Source organism: Crocuta crocuta, unplaced genomic scaffold (genome assembly GCF_008692635.1).
Source record: "Crocuta crocuta isolate KB4526 unplaced genomic scaffold, BGI_CrCroc_1.0 scaffold337, whole genome shotgun sequence".
Classification (NCBI taxonomy): Eukaryota; Metazoa; Chordata; class Mammalia; order Carnivora; family Hyaenidae; genus Crocuta; species Crocuta crocuta.
The window spans coordinates 5,218,457-5,239,841 of record NW_027528873.1 but is presented as its reverse complement, the minus strand read 5'-3'; the positions used below and the strand labels follow the sequence as shown (position 1 = coordinate 5,239,841).

The following is a 21,385-nucleotide window of genomic DNA, read 5'->3' as shown; positions in this document are numbered from 1 at the left end:
AAATAATTAAAAACAAGAAACCAAAGTCCTGCTTACAGTGGAGTACTGAAATATCATTGGCAGTGTCATCTCTGAACATAAAAAGTCACTTATTTGAGTATGACTTACAGGTTTTTTGGTTTCTATGACAAGAAGAGATGGTGGTCTTTCATTGGATGACTGATTTGGAGGATTTTTTTGATCTGCAAATCTTGAAGACGGCTTATAGATTTTACCTCTTTTTTCATCTGTTTCATGTTCTTCTGAAATTTAAAATACTAAGTTTCAAAACTTATTTTCAAAAATAATTTCATATTATTCTATTTTTTTATTTAAAAATATAAATTAGTAAAATGCTTTTAGCACTCAGATATAACACTACTGAAAAAATATGAAGTTAAATTCATATTACTACCTTACTCTCCAACAAAAGACTAACCTAATCATTTTATAGTAAAATTACAAAATATATTAAAATTTTTGCTAAGTGTTGCTGTCTTCAACCTTGAAAGGCACTAAATATTTTTAAAAATTTATCTGGCTCTAATTTCTCATTATCCCACATCTGGCCATTTATTTTCCTAATTAATAATATCAGCACTAGAGGGTGCGGATAGAAAGGAAATGTTAAATTCAAAAGACAACAAATATCCTTCATTATTACCTACAGTGATTCTACCAAGACATTTTGGATCTGCTCAAGGACTGTAATATTCACACTAACCTTTAGCTGCATTAACAACACCTCCACGCACAAATGTCTTTACTTTATTACCATCACCTCCTTCAAAAGCGGCAAGAAATTCCTCATAAATCTCAGCGGCTGCCTTTTCATCTTCCTAAATATACATGAAAATATTAGTACCATTTAATATGAAAATTATTATTGTACATAGGGTAAAACTCATTAAGGAATAATGGAAACAAAACCTTTCCCTTCACTGGGAAAAGCAAGTTAAGCAGTCCCCGTAAGTAATATCTCATCTTTAGTAGGTATTAGATACTAATTAACACTGAAACAAAGAGAGACCTTGATCCTCTACTGGCCATTTGTGGAATCAGAGAAAGACCCACTAAGTAAAATCTGTTTAGAGACAGCAAGAGTCAAACTGTATGACAACTATATAAAATTTATTACTCTATTAATGTTTTTAACTATATAAAATATTATTACTCTATTAATGTTTTTAACGTTTCTAAAGCACCACCAAACACATGAGTATTACAAGTTGAAGCAGCAAGATCTCCACAGTTGGCATTAGGGAAAAAAGCTCAAAAGAACCTTGACAATATCATTTATTACTCTTCACAATGTCCCCAAAATTTGTATGCAACAAAGGCCAACAGAACATAACAGAAAACAAAGAAATAAATCCAACAACAGTTGGAAATTTAGTATTTGATCAAAGGAGTATCGAAATCAAAGGAGACTAGATGGACTTTTCAAAGAATGGTGTTGGGGTAACTTGATAAACCTATTTGAAAAAAACATATAAATGAACCAATTCTTCACATCACATACCAGGAGAAACTGCAAATGAACGAGATTTAATTTTTTTAAATGAAACTGTATATAAAGTATTTTAAAAATGAAGAAATTCCTTTATAAACTAAGAGAACAATAACTGAATAATAGAAATCTTAAGGGAAGATTGATAAATCTGATTACGTAACAAAAAAGTTTCTACATGGAAAAAAACACCAGAAGCAAAATAAAGACAATCGACTGGAGGAAAAAAAACACTGTACCTTGTGTCATAAACAAAATGTTAATAAACTTAGTATGTGAGGTTTTAAAAAATAGAGATAACCTAATCTCTGAAAAGACTGGTTGAGATACAAGCAGACAGTTCACAGAAACAAACACAAAAGCTATTCAACCTTACTTATATAAGAGAAATACAAATTTAAAACTACACTGAAATAACATTTTTCACCTAGCAGATTGGCAAAACTTCAAAAACATCCTCTGCTGGCAAGGCTATCATACATTCCGGAGAGAGATGCGAAAGAAATGGCCCTGCCCTTTTAGAGAGCACTCTGACAATATCCAACAGAGCTACATTTGTGTATTTACAATTCAACCCAGCAATCTCACTTATAGAAAGATACCCAATGGGGCACCTGGGTGGCTCAGTTGGTTAAGTTTTGGACTCTTGATTTTGGCTCAGGTCATGATCTCATGGTTCATGAGATCAAGCCCCACACAAGGTCCATGCTAACAACACAGAACCTATTTGGGATTCTCTCTCTCCCTCTCTTTCTGCCCCTTTCCCACTCAGTGTACGTTCTCGCTCACTCTCTCTAAATATATGAACTTTAAACATATATATCCCAAAGATAAACAAAAAAACCACATGCATAACACTATCCATTAACAACACTACTTGTAATGGCAAAAGACCAAAACAAAAATACCCTCAACAGAATTTTAGTGAATAAACTAATGAATGTCTACACAGCTATTTAAAAAAAAAAATTCAATATACTGATGGTAACCTCTGAGATATAATGTTAACTGAAAAAAGATGGAGAAAGTACACTGTATATAGCATACTACTGATCATCTAGGAAAGAGAAGTACAGTATGTATTTACACATAGTTGCTTATACAAAAAGAACAGACAAGAGAATAATCAAAACGTACACAGAGGAAATGGTGGAGGGGACAGGGATACAAACTGGAGTCCTCTGAATGTAGCCTGTGTTACAGACTTGACTTGGTAGTGGGAGCGAGCTGAGAATACCCTGAGGTCACAAAACTTTGAAGAGCATTTCTCTACCTGCACATATACTTACTTAGACAGATTTCCAAGGATAACTCAAAATGCAATTTAAACATTACCTTTTTCTTTAATTCTTCTTGCTCCTTCTTACTTAAAGTTCGCTTAGCTGTACTCATTTTTCCAATACTGAATGCTTTAAGTTTGTTTTCTAGAAGAGGCTGTGAAAATAAATAAAAAGCATACCTTTACTACATACACATTCTTAATGCTACCTATAACTTAACCAAATGTGATAATCATATCTTCAGATTAGATGACTTTTAAAAAAGAAGTTTCGTAAAGCAGAAAAGCTGAGGCTACTCTTAAGCATCAAGTGCCTACAATGGGCTTGATTCTGATGTAAAGTATTCCTTAAAGAATGTCTTCATTTGCTAGCTCAAGGTCAATAACTAACATACAAAAAGCACTTTGAGAAAAAGAAATGATGGAAAACAGACATTCAAATAGGGAGAAGGGAGCATATATTTCTGATGTTCAGTAGCAGGAATCTAAATATCATCTATAACTTCCATTTCAAGTACTACAAATCACATCACTTCCTTTTATAAATCAGTAATTAACTCATTCTTCATCAACAATACTGAATATTTATAATCATAGAATTTCATGTTTCAGCAGAAGTAAAACTGTCATAGACCTTTAGCTGTTCAGTTACTTGAATGTTCATTTGAACATTAGAATGTTAAGACTTTGACTCGTAAACTTCAAAGAGAGGAATGTCTATTAAATACAACCTAAAATATTAATCTGTAATTAAAACCCAAAAGTTTCACTCTTGCCTACCAAAATGACAAATTAACCAATTACAAATTAGACTTCATCAATCCCCTGAATATTAAATATGTTTGACCTCGAGAGAAGCAAAATGGAAGCGTAATATTGCCATGAACTATTTTAAAGTTACATTATAATCACTTTGAAAAAAAAAAAATAAAGCCATTTATAACCAAGAAGTCAAAATGAGGTTTCAGTAATAGATTGAAAGTAAATTTTTTTCCCCAAAGTAGAAAGAAAAATGTTTGGCCATCAATCAACATCTCTGGATTTGTCTGGGGGCTTTTTTTCTTTTTGGCACTTTTAATTTATTTTTATTTGCTGGGAGGAGGGGGGTGGGGGGGAGAGAATCCATAGCAGGTTCCACGCTCACTGTGGAGGCCAAGGCAAGGCTTGATCCCAGAACCCTGGGATCATAACTAGAGCCAAAATCAGGAGTTGGATGCTCAACCAACTGAGCCATACAGGTGCCCCAGCATCTCTATTTTAACTTCAAAAGTTTAAATAAATGGTTAGGGCACCTGGGTGGCTTAGTCAGTTACTGTGTCTGACTCAATTTCAGCTCAGGTCATGATCTCACAGTTCATTACCCATATCAGACTCTGAGCTGACAACAGGGAGCCTGTTTGGGATTCTCTACCTCCTTCTCTCTCTGTCCCTCCCCTGCTAGCATGTGCTCTCTCCCCTGCTCCCCCAAATAAACATTTAAAAATAAGTTCAAACAAATGGTAAAATTATATACAAATTCAATGAAAACCATAATTTTACAAAACACAATTGGAAGAGCTCAAATTTTATTTATATCCTAACAGAAATATAGTTAAGGGAATTACAAAATGTTTACACAAAAAAACACAATCATCCATTAAAATACATTTATGCCTAGAAATATTAAACAAGAAAAATAAAGTGTTATGAATGTTAATTTAATAGTGGCTGGTGATAACTGTCTTCTTGATTATGTTTCCAAATTTGGTTTTTATTAATTTATTAGCTTCCCAAATTTAATCACAACCAGAAAAATTATGTGAAACAGAAAAAACACTAAAACATGAGAACAGTTTTAAAGTGTTCATAGTTCATACATAGTAAAAAAGCTCCTCCTCTGGGTTCTCATACTGATGGGGGTACTACACTAACCAGAGTGAATAATACCTGTCTCTGTTCACTTCCCAGAGCAAGACTATAAGCTCTTCAAGAGCAAGAACTGTGTGCTGTTCCAGTGACTGTCATGTGGCACTTGGTTCAGTAAATGTTTGTTATAAGGGAGAACAATAAATCTGATAATTAACCATTTTATATTGAAAACACTCCTTGGTTTTTTAAATAAAATTTCAAATTTTACATGAAATCTATCTCACATATAAGCCACAAACACATTTCCTTACATGAACTTGAGTTTATCATTAACCCAAATAGAACAATGAACGCTATTTTCAAATAGTGACAAGATGAAATAAGCAGCACCAAAATAGTCAACCACCAAATTTGATCAAGGACAGATTAAAATCATTAATCCTTTCTCATCTTTATCAACACTTACTCTTGAGAGATTCTGATGAGGAGAATCACAAAGGCTTTCACGAGCACTCTCATTCCTATAATTATGTTTCCTTGGACTCTTAGGTCGTGTCCGACTTGGCATGTCACTATCTGAGGGTCCCGATGCATCCATCTTCAGGAAAAGTAAAACAAATTTTTAAAAATCACATATGTAGTACTAAAACTACAAATAACCCAAATGTCAAAAGAGTGACCAATTTCACTATACACTATCAAAAGTCTCATCCCTTAATATCACCACTGATTTAATCAGGTACCTTTTCTGAAGACAAACATCACACTTTGATAAGCAGTAGTGCCTTATATGTACTTCCCATTTCATCACACAGAACATTACAAAGATCCATACCCAAGGACAAAATTTAATATTAATAATTTTTACTGCTTCATCAAGAACATTCTTAAGTGAAACTAGCATATTTTTACTTTTACTGTGCCAGATGGGGAAGAATACAATGACTATTAGTACACTTTGACAACACTGGCTTGATTCATGCTAAGATGCCAACAGTTTATCCATCAATTGCTTCTGCATCATTAATGCAAATGTCAACATAATGAAAAAAGCAAATATTGTCTTTGTATTATTTAAAATAGTTGAACTCACAAAGCCCCTGGAAGATTCTGAGTAACCACAAGGGTCTGAAGACCAGACTTTGAGCACTGCTATAATAACATGTAAAGGAATGTTTATTGAGAAATTATTCAAAATATCAAAAAGCTTTTCAACAGGTATATGCTCATCAATACAGAAATAGCTTAGTAATTTATACCTTGCCCTATGGAACAACGACAGCCGAAAGACTACATTAGAGCTATGACTGCTGACTTGTGCGAGTTTCCAATAGCTATATTGTGCAATGAGAAAAGAATGAGTGTATACAATGCAAACCATAGTCAATGTACAAGTACACACATCCGTGTATGTACAGAACTTTGTAAGCACATATATGCATATATATATATGTGTATATGTGTGCACATATATATATATATATATACTCGGCTTCTAACATGGTCTGTGGGGGCCAATTTGTACAAATATAACACACAAAAAAGAGATCACTTAGCTAAAAACAAGATAGAAAAGGACACATACAATTGTTATTTATCAAGCAAAATCATAAATGTAAGAATATATACGGAGAGAAATTAAATGTTAAAGAAAAAGACAAGGCGCATCTGGCTGGCTCAGCCAGTGGAGCATGCACCTCTTGATCTGGGGGTCATGAGTTTGAGCCCCACATTGGGTGTAGAAGGGAAAAAAAGGAGGGAGGGAGGGAAGGAAGGGTAAGGGAAAGAAAACAAAGATCACCTTTTATACTTACATGTGCATCTGAAGATCCAGATGAATGAACATCTGATGATCTCGTCTGCAATTATTAAAAATGAAAGTCAATATTTAAGTGATCTTAAAATATATCATATGCTAACAAGTGTGCCTCAGGTTATACAAACTTAATGTTCCCAAACTTGCAGCAATTTCTCCTCAGCTAATAAAACCAAAGGCAATCTATAACTTACAAAAAGGTTGTGATCCAAAATAAATGTGCAAGTCCATTCTTCAAAATTCAGAATGCATATGTGCCAAAATACATAAATGAGAGTAGGATATATCTGAGGTATACTTAAGCCTTTTTAACTGTAGACTAGAAACCGAACCACTATTTTACAACAGAATTTTTGTGAAAAAGCCTCCAAGTCATAGGATACACTATATACTGCCACAACACTGACAGAACAGCAACATCTCGTTATACAGCAAAGAAACTTCCCCTCCTTCTTCCAACTACCCAGTCATATAAAGAGTAGATTCTAACAACAAAAAAAAATCCACACATAAACCCTGACTGTAAAAGGTACAAATGCTGCTGCACAAACAGTTCAAGAAAAAGAAAACTCTATTATCAAATCCACAATTGGCCACCATTTACAACTTGTTTTAAGAGGGCTGCTCCTAATTCAGCATGACACTATTGCTGATTATTGCACAGAAAGAATTCAGTCTTCAAATAATGGCACTTCCAACAATGGCAACTGTAAAATTTCATCTTTTTTCCTAATTGATCTACAGATCAAATTATATATGGCGTACAACATTCTGTTTTTTCACTATACATCTAAAGACAAAGCCAAGCTGCAAGATTATTAACTAACGTGATATCTGTCTGAAATTTTTACTTAGGAGTCCCAGAATTTTAACTCTGTCACTGAGCTGTTTTTATTTTCCAGGTATTAGGTAATAAGATTTTACTTATTTCTATGTACATTTAAATGTTAAAAGTGAAACCAAGAGGGGACCTGATTGGCTTAGTTGGTTAAGCCTCTGACTTTGGCTCAGGTCATGATCTCATGGTTTGTGAGTTCCAGCCCAAGTCAGGCTCTGTGCTGACAACTCAGAGCCAGGAGCCTGCTTCAGATTCTGTGTCTCCCTCTCTGCCCTTTCTCCCTCGCTCGTGCTCTGTCTCTCTCTCTCTCTAAAAAATAAAGAAGCATTAAAAATTTTTCTTAATTTTTTTTTAATGTTTATTCATTTGAGAGAGAGCGAGCATGAGCACACGAGCGAGGGGGGAGATGCAGAGATCAATGGAGACACAGAATCCGAAGCAGGCTCCAGGCTCCGAGCTGTCAGTACAGAGCTCGATGTAGGGCGTGAACTCACAAACTGTGAGATCATGAGAGATCATGACCTAAGCCGAAGTTGGATGCTTAACTGAATGAGCCACCCAGGTGCTACAAAACAAGAAATTTTTAAGTGAAACCAAGAATCCTTTTTAAGGGTGAGCATTTACTTCAAATGATGAAAGAAAACACTTTTAAAAAAGTATGTTTAAAAAGCTGACATCCCAAACATAAAATCTAGAAAAATAACACAATATTATTAATCAGCTGTTTTACATATGTTTGCATTATTTTTTTCCTACTTTTGTGCTGTGTACTCTGCTTTTTTTGTTTTTTGTGGGTTTTTCTCAAATTTTTATTTAAATTCTAGTTAGTTAACACACAGTACAATATTAGTTGCAGGAGTAGAATTCAGTGGTTCATTACTTACATATAACACCAATGCTCATTATAACAAGTGCCCTCCTTAATACCCATCTCCTATCAACTCTCAGCTTGTTCTCCATGCTTAAGAGTGTCTTATGGTTGAGGCACCTAGGTGGCTCAGTCGCTTAAGCAGCCTGCTTGGCATTCTCTCCCATTTAAAAAGTCTCTTATGGTTTGTTTCCCTTTCGTTTTCCCCACTTTCATATATTCATCTGTTTTGAAAAGAAACCAAGAATCCTGACACCACAAATATCTGACCTAGCTCCAAGTTCTAGACTTAAAATAAATATACAAGACATTACATTTATTTTTAAGAGAAAACTGAAGATTTGTATGATATATAAAAGAGCAAGTACAGTTAAGACTCTTGGTAGGTCTACACACAGTATTGCTTTACTTACCTTCTCTAAACTTAAGGCTAAGAATAGGTGGTCAGATTTTCACACTGAACCAATTTGTTCCTCTGAATTCCACTGTGCTGGGCCCTAAGCAAAATAAGCCCAAGACAACCAAGCACTGAGGTATCTTCCATCACTATTCTTTGAATCCATCTCCTTTCTATCTCCAACTTTTACTGTGTCCTTTCTCATTCACTTTCTTCTCCCATCTAACCCTTCTTAAAAGGCAAGATGGTATGGAAGAAGAAATTTTTAATATTTAAAGTTAGCTCAGTGAAACACACTTTGAAACATAGTTTAAAATGTGCCCATTTCCACACATTTAGAAATTAGTATATTCAAAAGAACAACTACTCTTAGGAAAAAAAAAAATTTTCAGTTAGAAACTAAACAGATTGAGGAAAAAAAAAATCAGGGGTACCTTGGTGGCTCAGTCAGTTAAGCGTCTGACTCTTGCTTTTGGCTCAGGTCATGATCTCATGGTCACGTGACCAGAACCCACATCAGGCTCCGCACTGAGTATGGAGCCTGCCTGGGATTCCTTCTCCCTCTCTCTGGCCCTCCCTGAGTTGCACAGGTATGTGAAAGCATGCATGTTCTCTCTCTCTCAAGATAAATAAATAAACATTTATTTTTAAAAAATCAGCTGCTTGTCAATATACTATTTTTAACTTACTAGGTAACAAAAATAATATCCTAATCACAATAGCAACAGTAAGTGGAAAACATCTAGAAACCAACTAAAGAAAGGTACACAACCCAGGTGAAGAAAATACAAACTTTACAGAAGGATTCAGCTATTCAAGTTACCTTTTGAAAAGATTCACTACATTCCTGGATGGGAATACACATTATTAAGACAATGTCAATTATAACCAATTTTATTTACATAATTAATGCAATTTCATTCAACAGTTCAATACTCCAAAGGGAAATCTTTGCACAGGGATAAAGCCTGCCAAAAATAATTCTAAAGTTCACCCAGAAGCATAAGCATGCAAGAACTTATAAGACAGTGCTAGCTTTTCTTTCTTTAATCTTCTATGCTACCATATTCAAATCATCATTTCTAGGACTTAAAAATAACAGCATGGCTTAGGAAGATTCATTAGTTGATTTCAATTAATCTAAGATGGCAGTGGTCACATTTACTACAAACCAGACATTTCCCACTGACATGGAGCTATAACTACACTGCACTCAGAATGGAACTTCTTTAGACATAAAGATATACAAATAGTAGTTAATAAGATTTTTAAAAGAATAACCAACTTCTAAAGCTAATGGTCCAAGTAAACAGTAAATGTAATGCCACTTCAGAAGCTGACCTTCCCTCTTCCTGACCTAGAACTATTATTTGTCTTGGGTTTGGTTTTTATGTTTTTAAACTGAAGAACAACATATTAATGATGCCTACAGACCTTCTGAAGTCTACAGCACAATTCTTCATCCAAACGAAAAACACCCAAAAACAAAAAATGAAAGGGCAGAATAAGGGAAGCTTGAGACAAGAAGCAGACATAGGAGAAATTTACCTCAGGATAGAGAAAGCAGATAGTACAGATGTGGTGAAAGACAGCAAGAACATGCTAAAGTAAAAAGGATTGTTCGCTCAAGGATTGTTTGCTTGTTCTCATGATTGCTAAGGAGTTAAAAAGTGAAGGCAACTACTCTATACCATATGGCACTACATCTTGGTGCCTGAGAATAAAAACTTTGTTCAACTTTGCAGTGTAGCTACAGCAACATTACTCCAACACTGTCATTCTGCTCCATCAGCTTTCCATTCCCTTTATTGACTCCTTAAAAGGTCCTCTTTCTCCACTCATCCTCTAAAGCATCAATTTGCATCTCCCCAAGTTTAACAATCTCTCCCATAGGAAGCATATCAACACCTTTATTGGCACTGAAAGGACGTCTAAGTCTTTATTTTTCAACCTTAGTCTCTCTCTTGGATTCCAATCTACCTCCTAGTTGTCTTCACCTGAATGTCTGCAAGCTCCTCAAATCCAATATATTTAACATTCCTTTCAAACTAGCTTCTCCAATTGGCCTTACTTCTGATACTGGATTGTGTCTCTCAATCACTCATAATATAGAAGTAGTAAAATGTTTTTAAGAGCACATTCTGGAATAAGACTTCCTGGTTTTAACACTTACCAGTTTTGTAACCTTGGCCCTACTTCCTTCATCTGCAAAGAGGAAGAGCACCCTGCCTTGTAGGATTGTTATGAAGGACAAATACAGGTAGGGTACATACTTAGAATAGTGTCTGGCACTTAACTGCTCAGTAAGTGTTAGCCAGCAACAGCCCTCTAACAGAATCATCCTAGACTCCTTCTTTATCCCCTCAATCACAAGTCAAATTCTGTTCACCCCTTTAGTACAGCTCTTCCGTGGGGACTCGTCCTTTCTAAAGACACCACCGTGGTCCAGATCTTCCCTTAATTCACTGGTACTATGTCTTAGAGATATTATCAAGTGAAATAAGACATACTTCCTGCCTTTAGGAGCTAATAAAAGAGTCAAGTAAAACAATGGCCATAAGAGCACAGGGGTCAAAGTTAATCTTAATGGGAGTAGGGAAGGTGTTAGGAAAAGCTCCCCAGAGAAGATCTGATGTCAGATTTTTGAAACCATCCCCAGTATATATCAGTAGCACTGCAGTAATCTTCAAACTGGTTCTCCTCATTCCCGAATCCTTGTTAAATAAAGTATGCCCCAAGATTCTCTTTCCTAAAGAACTTTCCTGCCTCAAATTTTCTGTGGCTTTCTAATTTTACTCACAGCATTCAAAACCTCCACAATTTATTTCAAACTTACCTTTTCATCTCAGCAACTTTTATTCCCTATGCAAGTGCCCTATGCTCTGGCTAAACAAGAGACCATTTATTTACTGATCTATTTCCTGGATTTACTTTTCTTTACCTTACCCATCTCTTTTTATAACTTCTGCTCATTGTTCAAAAGAATTCAAATTCCTCTATTCTTGAAGTCTCCTCCTTCTCACCCTCCATTTAACCAGCTGTCACTTCTTTCTCTAAAATTTTAGATCCCTCTCCTTTGTCCTATTATGTGTTGACTTTTTTCCACTAGACAGCATGCTCCTCAGTTTGTATAGTCTAATTTAATGTTTTCTTCCTCAAAATCAAGCACAAGATCTGCCAAGTGACATCGCCTCAATATATCTGTTGACCTAACCTGCAGGAACAAGTATGTACCCAACAAAATTAAGTTACATTCCACTGTCTACTATGCTGTCCACTAACAAGTAGCAGCTACCTACCTTAATATCACTCTCCAAGGCAAACTAAGGTCCACCACTCAAAAAAAAAAACTTTATAAGATCAGAGACATGCACCATGTATGATAAAGTTAAACAAACCTGAAATGACCTTTATTTTTTTAAAAATTATTTTTAATGTTTATTTTTGAGAGAGAGAGAGAGAGAGCGTGAGCAGGGGAGCGACAGAGAGAAAGCAAAACACAGACTCCAAAGCAGGCTCCAAGCTCTGAGCTGTCAGCAGAGCCCAACAGGGGACTCAAACCCACAATCCGTGAGATCATGACTTGAGCCGAAGTTGGAGGCTTAACTGACTGAGACACCCAGGCACCCCATGAAATGATCTTTTAAATTACATCCAAAACTCTATCAATAAATTAAAAGTTTCAAGAACATTCCAAATGTCCTGTAGTTAATCCAAACTGAGGAAAGTCTAGCGAAAAAATTTAATTCCTGAAGGAAGAGACATCTAACAGTACCAAATAGCATCAACTGCTACTGGCAAATGCCATCTTCCTTTGTGAAAAGTTATTTCAGCATAATAATACATGGCTGGTCTGCAATAAAATGTTAAAGCTACCTAATGATAGTTTAAGAGACAGGTTATCGATAATATTAATGTTTTCGAGTTTAATATCCTGTAGCAAGTTTTTATTTTAAAGCTTATTTATTTTTGAGAGAGAAAGAGAATAAGTGGGGGACCGCAGAGACAGAAGACACAGAATCCGAAGCAGGCGCCAGGCTCCAAGCTGTCAGCACAGAGCCCAACTTGTGGCTCAAACCCACGAACCAGGAGATGATGACCCAAGCCGAAGTCAGACGCTTAACTGACTGAGCCAGCCAAGTGTCCTCTATTTTTATTTTTNTTCGTTAAAAAAAAAAAAAAAAGGTAGAGAAGCAGGAGTCTTCAACTTGCATACCAAACAAGCCCCTCTTTCATTTGCCAGTAAGGTAAATGATTATCTTCCATAAGTTTACATTCCAGGAAGAATAAAGCTTCAGGAACAAAAACCAAAAGAAAATTAAAACTGGACTTTGAGAAAACAATCAATCCAATAAGATAGGAATTTTAAAAACCCTTATCAAGAGTCATCATATTCAAGCACCAGAGCTGCAAATACTGAAGTTTCTAAAGAGCACCAATTAAGAAAATGGAAGTTCATAATTCCACTCTCCACCCAAAAAGACAACCTTCCACCCATTAAACTATCCACCTTACATTTTAAGATAAAGTTACAATCATACCATAATAAAATTTCAATCTAAACTAAAAATGGCAAACCACGAAGAACATAATTTTCAAGGTTTGTGTTTTGTTTGGAGTATTTTACCATATCGAATTCTTACGTATCTTCAGACACCATCAAAAAACAATGTACACATGAGGCACTCCAGTTAGTTAAGCATTCAACTTTTGGCTCAGGTCATGATCTCACCCTTCACAAGTTTGAGCCCTGTGTCGGGCTCTGTATGGACAGCTCAGAGCCTGGAGCCTCCTTAGGATTCTGTGTCTCCCTGTGTTCTCTCTCTCTCTCTCAAAAATAAAAAGAGTAAAAAAAAAAAAAAAATCTCAAAAATAAAAAGAGTAAGAAAAAATGTACACAGGCAGTAATAAATACCTACGGTCATAAGCCTTGAATGTATCCTTATTTTACTTATTTCTTAGAACCAAAATACTTTTGGGGCGCTTGGGAGGCTCAGTCGGTTAAGTGTCGAACTCTAGATTTCATGTCAGGTCATGATCTCATGGTTTGTGAGTCTGAGCCCAAATCAGGCTCTGCTCTGACAGTGCAGTTTGCTTGGGAGTCCCTCTATCCCTCGATCACTCATGCTGTCTCTGTCTCTCTCAAATAAATAAACTTTAAAATTGCACTACATTAGCAAGTATAACTAGCACAGGAAATGCAGAAGGAAAAGAAAATATCGCATTCTCTTCCGATCTTCGTTTTGCTGAACAAGCAATCAAAATTCTTGAAATCAAAAGAATACACTAATTTTTGTAAATTAAATTCTAAAGAAATACATTTAACAATTTTCTAAGGAAACAATTAAGGTCTCTCCTCCCAAAAGCAATCTACAACATGGCCCATCTCCCCTCTCCTTTAAAGCAATAACAGAAATAAATGCATAGGAAATAAATACAATTAAGACACATTAAATAGTGCTCGCTTCGGCAGTACATATTACTAAAAAAAAGACACATCAAATAATTTGCCATCAAAATCCTGCATATCGTACATTTTATTATTTATTTTTATTGAAGTACAATTGACATACATTATATTAGTTTGAGGTATACAATTTAATAACCACAATAAGCCTAGTTAATATCTGTTAACATGCAAAATTTTTCTTGTGATGAGAACTTTCAAGATGTACTCTTAGCAAATTTCAAACACGCAATACAGTATTATTAACTACAGTCACCATGATGCCATTCCCTTGTACATTTAAAATAATTTTTTTAACATTTATTTATTATTAAGAGAGACAGAGCATGAGCATGGGAGGGGTAGAGAGAGGGGGAGACACAGAATCCGAAGCAGGCTCCAGGCTCTGAGCTGTCAGCACAGAACCAGATGCAGGACTCGAAACCATAAGCAGTCAGATCATGACCGGAGCCGGAAGTCAGACACTCAACCGACTGAGCCACCCAGGCGCCCTTCCCCTGTACATTTTCAAATTAACACTCTCTTCGATGTATAGAAATATGATTAACAGGCATCCTGAACTATATCAATGGGAATATACCAAAGAACAAGCATGAAACAGAAGAAATCTGTATGTTCCATCTGTACTGTAGAATGTGTCACTCATCTGCTCTACCAGAGGAAGAAAAATCAAACCACGGAGATCAAAGACTAGAAATTCCAAATACTATAGTATTAACCAAAATGATCTGATACTCCCTCCAATAAATTCAGGACTTGTGTGAGAAATAGAAAGCAGCAATCTGGGCAGCCATTATATGATAGCTGATGACTTAAGATTCTAAAATCTTAGAATTCAAATTTATACAACATTTTGTAAAGTATTTTCTATTTCCTCTAAGGACAAAATGGAGAGGAGGGGAAAAAGGAACTAAGGTTTGTGTTTTTTTTTTAATGTACTTTATAGACATAGGGATTCACTTAATTCACTTAATCCTTACACCAACTCTGTAAAAACGAGATTTACATCCATATTATGAGAAAACTGACGTGCAAGAGTTTAAGCAATTTGCTTTAATGTCACAAACACAACTAATTACCAAGTCATGATTTCAACCTAAAGGTCTTTTGCTTGTTATTAAAATCCATAATCTTTAATTGCATCATGTAGCCCTTCATACTATGGGAGAAAATTAATCAATATCCTTTGAGTCCTGAGATACTGATTCCTTTTACAGACACTGGTAGGGAATCTCAAAATAGCATGCACTGATGATAATCTAAAGCAATATATAAACTGAAAAGACTACTGGAAGATCCAACAATTTACTTATAGGAACAGCCACTCCCTCACAACCATGAGAAGTACTATTTTAGAAGGAAGCCTGAACATACTCGTGAAAATGTTCTCAATGTATCCAAGGCCTCAAATAGGAGATACTTAAAATATGACTTTGAAAAGAAACTAAAAATATGAAGCTTATGCTGGAATTATTACTGGTGTAGTAGCTTTAGCAATAGTTCCCTAACAGCAGGCTTGTTTCTGTGAGTCTGTTGAGGAAGTGGCCTGAGTAATGTACCCAACTATTCCCCTCCACACCTACAGGAAATGTTCTGGGGAGAGAAACTGAAAAGGAGTAAAAGCGGGAATTAAAACAGACAAAACTGGTCCTCTACTACTGTTTCCACAAAATTAAAGGCTGTTAAAGCCATTACTAGTTACGAACTAATTACGAACATCATTCACAAAATGGCAAAAAGATTATGATTTATTAGAAACTGATAAAGCAGGTATACAATGGACAGGTTACGTTTCTCATAACTAAAACTCGCCCCGTCTACGGGAAACTTAATTTTCTAATAACCAACTTATAATCATTCACGTCTGCAAGATGTAACAGTCCCTGGAACCTTTAAGTGTTACACAACTTATTACACTGGCATCAAAAAGCTTAGTAACTACTTCAGGCAGTACTTATTACTTTTAATATCGTATTGCTTGAGAAACTCAAAGCAAAAAAAAACAAAAAACAAAAAAACAAATGACCGGCCCAAGACGGTTAAGGACTGATGCTAACCACCACCTAACTAATGCTAAACTACTTGTACAGCTCAATGGTTTCGAAGTATTTGCACACGCTTCCCTATTAACTCAAAATCAACTTAATAATCTTAAATGGCTCCCAAGTCTATGGAAGTTCCCTTTTCGGAGGAATACACAACACGGAGATGCAGGAGATCCCGGGCTCTTGAAAATGAACCCTCAAAAGGAGCGCTCATTTTATACTTCCTCTTAGGTGATACAAGACCACGTGTAGAGCGTGGCGTTAACCTTGGCGAGACAGCTCCGCAAAGGAGAACTGCTCCCGCCTCTGCACTTCCCACCCCGCGCGTCTTTCCACCATTGGTCCTCCCCTCCCAACTTGCAGCCCTAGACGTTATTTATTTCCTGGAGAGGGTATGAGGGAAATTGGGGGAGGCCGGAAGCGTATGAGACCTAAGACCAAAGAACCGAGGAACGAGAGGCAAACACTTAAGCAATGGGAAGCGATTCCCGCCTCTCCCAGGTGCTGTCCGGCGGCCTTAGAGCGCAACAAATAGGGATACATGGGCGCGTTTTCACGACTTGAGACCTCAATTTAAATCCCTGATTTCCCTCCAATGCCAAACGCAGGCCGGACTACTCACGCCACCAACCGTGTGCCCGCCAGCCTCGAGAGGAATCCAGGTTAGGACTAAGGGGAGATACCAGGCCTCTCAACCTGCGCACCACAGTGCGTCGGCGCCCGGGCCTACGTAGTGACCAGAACGCGGACTCCCTCCCCAACCTCCTCCCGCTGGCCAGAAGAGTCTGTGGGCCCCAGAAGGCAGTGATAAAGTCACTGACTTATGAAGTTCTCTAAGAAATTACCTTCGAACTGGCCTTCTGAGATCCGCCTGGCGTTTTGTCCGCCATCTTGAGTTTTGCCCCTCCTTCGGCGGCCGCAGCAGCACGGGCGAGTCGAACGCCGAAAGAGTGGATCTCAGCGGAGCCCGCCAGAGGCGCCTTCAGGACTGAGTAGTCGACTGCCGAGACTGGGAATTCCGGCGGAGCTGTGCCACATGACTTCCGGTGTCAGTAATTTCCCCGGGCCCGCCCACTCCGCTGAATTTTGTGTGTTTCGGTTGCCTGTCGTATATCTGGGCCCAGGAATTTGGAGAATCTCCTTTTTCTGACTTTGAGGGCTGGCTGATATTTCACTTTTTTCCAGGCGCCAGCAGTTGATAGGTGCGAGCCAGTTGAATTTTGTGCGTGAAGAGAGAATAGCTCCTTAAAGAAGTTGTGCTCTGGTCAGCAAGGGAGCTGGCGGGAGCGAGGGGCGTCACGCATTCTTTGGCCAAAGACGGTGTTTGCGCCACCTCCGGAGCTTACGCCACAGTGCGAAAAGAAAACTTGGAATTTGCACGTTACTTTCAGCTAGAACGGTGCCTAGCAGGCGGAGAAAAAGAGCGTTTGATCCAAACTGAAAACCCGGCAATGGAGTTATCCGATAGACTGTTGGGGGTATCTGCAAATTGGGTACATGCAGAGAGAGGCACAGTGAGAGAAAATTATAAGTAGACAGTATTCTAAGTCTAGCATACATGTAAACTGTGTGTCATTTAAAGGTACGTTTCATGGGGCGCCTGGGTGGTCCGACTTGGTTTCTTTGGCTCAGGTCATGATCTGAAGGTTTTTCGAGTCAGGCCCCAGGTAGCTCTGTGCTGACAGCGGGAGCCTGCTTGGGATTCTGTCTCCGCCTCTCTCTGCCCTTCGGCACTACGCTTTCTCTGTCAATCTCAAAAAAACCTCAAAAAGTAATTTAAAAATTAAGTATTTCGAGGCGCCTGGGTGGCTTAGTCGGTTGAGCATCGACTTTGGCTCAGGTCATGATCACACGATTCGTGGGTTCAAGCCCCGCATCAGGCTCTGTGCTGACAACTCAGAGCTTGGAGCCTGTTTCGGATTGTGTGTGTGTGTGTGTGTGTGTGTGTGTGTGTGTGTGTGTGTCTCTGCCCCTCCCCCACTCATGCTGTGTTTCTGTGTGTCTCAATAATAAACATTAAAAAATTATTTTTTAAATAAAATATTTCATGGTTTAGTACTGTTTTCCTTTTTAATTACATAAATGGAGGGGAACGCCATAAACTTTTCTGTACTTAATACCTTTTTTTAAGTTTTTTTTGTTTGTTTGTTTTGAGAGCGCGCACACAAGCGGGGGAGGGGCAGAGAGAGAGAGAATCCCAAGCAAGCTTCACACCATTAGCACGTTAGCAGGGAGCCTGATGTGGGCCTTGAACCCACAAACTGAGATCATGACCTGAACAGAAATCTCAAGAGTAGGATGTTTAACGGACTCGGCCACCCAGGCGACCCCCACCCCCACCCTTTTAAGTTCTTAATAGCATCTGTATTCAAAGAAGGAAAACTTGCTTGAGAAAGTCATGCCTGAACCGAGCCCAGCAAGGAAAATGGAAAGGGCATTTCAGGCAGACAGAGTAGTTGAAATGAAAGCCTGGTGACATGAATCAGTACGGAGGGTTGTGCAGCCACCATAAGCAGTCAAGTGTTATTAGAAGAGGTATGGAGAGGGTTGTGGCTGGAGACACGGGTGGAAGCAAGTTCACATAGGGCCCGGCAGCAAGCAGCTTGCTTAAGAGAACTGTAGTCTGAGGTGGAAGCGTGGGCTTCAGTAGGGTTAGGTAGCGCTGTAGAGCTGTGGTGTCAGATTTTAAGTTTTAAGAAACTGCTCTGAGGACCACAGGAGGGAAAGAAGGATTCATCACTTTCTCACCTTAATTCATTTATTTGAAATATTTTTGAGCCCTGTTTTGTGTACAAAATCCTGCGCAAAGCACTGAGAGGTTTACAGAGACAAGTAAAAATAACTGTCTTCATATGATTTTTAAAAATTAATGAAGAATGGGGGAGAGAAGCAGCAGAATTAAACTGATGCCTCAAGGATTGATCAATAGCTGTGGGAATTCTGAAAGCAGTAACTGAGAGTAAAGGTGCTATTAAGAGATGGGCAGATTTCACAAAGAAGAGAGCATTTGCGCCAACTCTGAAGAAGTAAAATTTTGTCTGCTGGTTGGTGGTGCAGGGAGAGGGAAGGGAGGTTGGTGGGGTGCATGAGGGAAGCACTTAGAACAGGATCTGACCCATGGCAGGCCCTCAGGAAAGATGAACGTCATATTGCTGGGCACTGAAGAATCAGCAGGCTGGAGTTCCTGTTCTAGGTGGGCGAATGGGGGTGGCAGAACACACAATAAACAAATGAGCAAACGAGATGATCAGAAAGTGAGAAATGCTATGCCTTGAAATTAAATTGGAGTGATTTGCAACCTCCAGTCCCATTGAATTTATTTCCAGTCTCAGGTTTTGTCACACATTTTCCATTCTGGTCTTCTTCCCCCACCCTCACCCTGGCCTCTGATTGAAAGCTCATCAATTTTACACTCTTACTGAAGATGTCACTTCCTCCAGGAAGCCTCACAGACCTCCCTCCCCCATCAAGCCTAAAATAGAGATTCTGCTTCTGTTTCCATAGGAGTCTGTACTTTCCCACTCCAAATGCTCATCACACTTAATTGTTTACAGTCTAGGGTTAGCAAGTGCAATCAGCTGAAATGAAGGAAGGATTGGAATTGGCTGTGCCTCATCATGTTCAGGCAGTACTGGCGGCTGACTTTGTCACTATAAATGCTTCTCATTAAAATCCCTAAAATTCTACTTCTCACAAAAATAATTTTTGCCAAATTTCTACTCCAGAAGAGTTAGAAATAAGGGAACACAGGCTTCCTCCTTCTCTTCTTTTTCATACAGTAAGGTCCCAGAGGAAGCCAGACAAATGTGACCTGACAGAAAGTAATAGATAGGCCTTTATTAAGGCCTAATTAAGTACACTTTAAAAAACTCACAATCATGGTTATGAGCAAAGTTGTCCTCCACACATATAAGTCATGAAATCTTGGTCCTATTACTCAAATCACAAATTAAAGGGGATGCTATAGCATGAATCATACAACTGGAATTTTATGGATATGAAATTTTTAGTTAGATTCACAATTACTATTACCAAGGGACTACACATAACTAGTAAGAAAATCACACAATTTACTACTATTAGCACTACTTTTGTACAATCACACTAAAACCACTCTCTTTGTCTCTGGCTGGTGTGTTAGGTCTCTAGTCCCACACCTATCATCTGTTCTCCCTGCAGCTATGTTCAATAGAGATTCCAAAATAGGGCCAGATACCATCCACAGAGCTATTTTGTTTGGTTCAACTAGAGAGATTTTTTTTTCTTTGAAGTTTGAGCTAGCATTTTCAAATTGGGAGATTTTATTCTTTTATACTCAGGGTTTTCGGCTTTTCTTGAAAAATGGGAAGGTCTGGCAACAATTCAGTAGAGGTGAGCCACAAGGACGTGGGAGGGGAGCTGTGCCCTGCAATTCACCATGCCTTCACACCACACACACACACACACACACACACACACACACACACACACTAGACAAATGCCCCACACCTGACCTGCTTGTAGGCATTTGAGTTTTCTACTCCTCGTGCACAATTTAAGTCTTACTAGTGGTGATAAACAAATCATTTAATACAGTCGCCCAGCACCAATGAGAATGACTTATCCATTAAGTATAAAAGGTTCCATGCTGAGGAACCACAATACTTTTAGGGACCTCCAAATGTTAAATTTCTTTTAAAACAAGGGCAGGGAGGGAGGTAGATTGGAGAGGCTGAAACAAAAGCACCATTTACCAATGCACGCGATCAAAGACAGAGACCTTACAAACGATTGCCCCAAAGCCACAATCTTCTGTAGGGTGCCAAAGGACTGCTCCTACTTGGTGGCACTTTCATTCTATGTAATTTTTCAAGCAACTTCTCCCTGCTTTCTAGACTTCAGGAGAGAGTCTGATGAAAGCAGAATCCCATCCATTTGTTTGTTTGGCAGTTATTGAATTTCTAGCATGAAAAAGAAGATAAGAAGGAAAAAAGAACAGCTAAAAATCAGACTTAGCTCTTCTATTAAGAGAAAACTCTGCTGCTTCTAGGAATAGTCAGGGAATAGCCTTCAAAGAGGGTGTGTTCCCTGTGAAATTAAAGATTCTTTCCGATAAACTTGATTGCCTTCCCCACCCCAGCATGCTAGCCTGACAAGATTTCAGTGGCAATAACAGGTTCTCCCTTTTCTCCCCTCCCCCACCCACTTACTTAATGATGGTATCTAGAATTCTTTTGAAGATAGTAATTAGGAGTGGCTTATTTTTAGCAGTGTCATTTTTTCAGAACTAAAAATGCCTGAGAAATAAAAGATACGTATAAATGGTGTCAACCAGCATATAGCTCAAGAATGGGCTGGT

The 21,385-nt window shown here is 38.0% G+C and overlaps 1 protein-coding gene across 1 annotated transcript in view; it reads right to left on the bottom strand.

Annotated features, from left to right (window-relative positions):
• U2SURP (U2 snRNP associated SURP domain containing) overlaps nt 1-17,077 on the bottom strand; it is a 55,110-nt gene extending 38,033 nt beyond the window's left edge. The window contains exons 1-6 of the mRNA XM_077756730.1: nt 16,893-17,077; nt 6,431-6,475; nt 5,083-5,214; nt 2,825-2,923; nt 704-818; nt 109-242 (exon numbers count right to left, since the gene is read on the bottom strand). Coding sequence (XP_077612856.1) covers nt 109-242; nt 704-818; nt 2,825-2,923; nt 5,083-5,214; nt 6,431-6,475; nt 16,893-16,937 — 570 coding nt within the window. The 5' untranslated portion in view covers nt 16,938-17,077. The remainder of the gene's footprint in view (nt 1-108; nt 243-703; nt 819-2,824; nt 2,924-5,082; nt 5,215-6,430; nt 6,476-16,892) is intronic.
• Between the last annotated feature and the right edge of the window lie 4,308 nt (nt 17,078-21,385).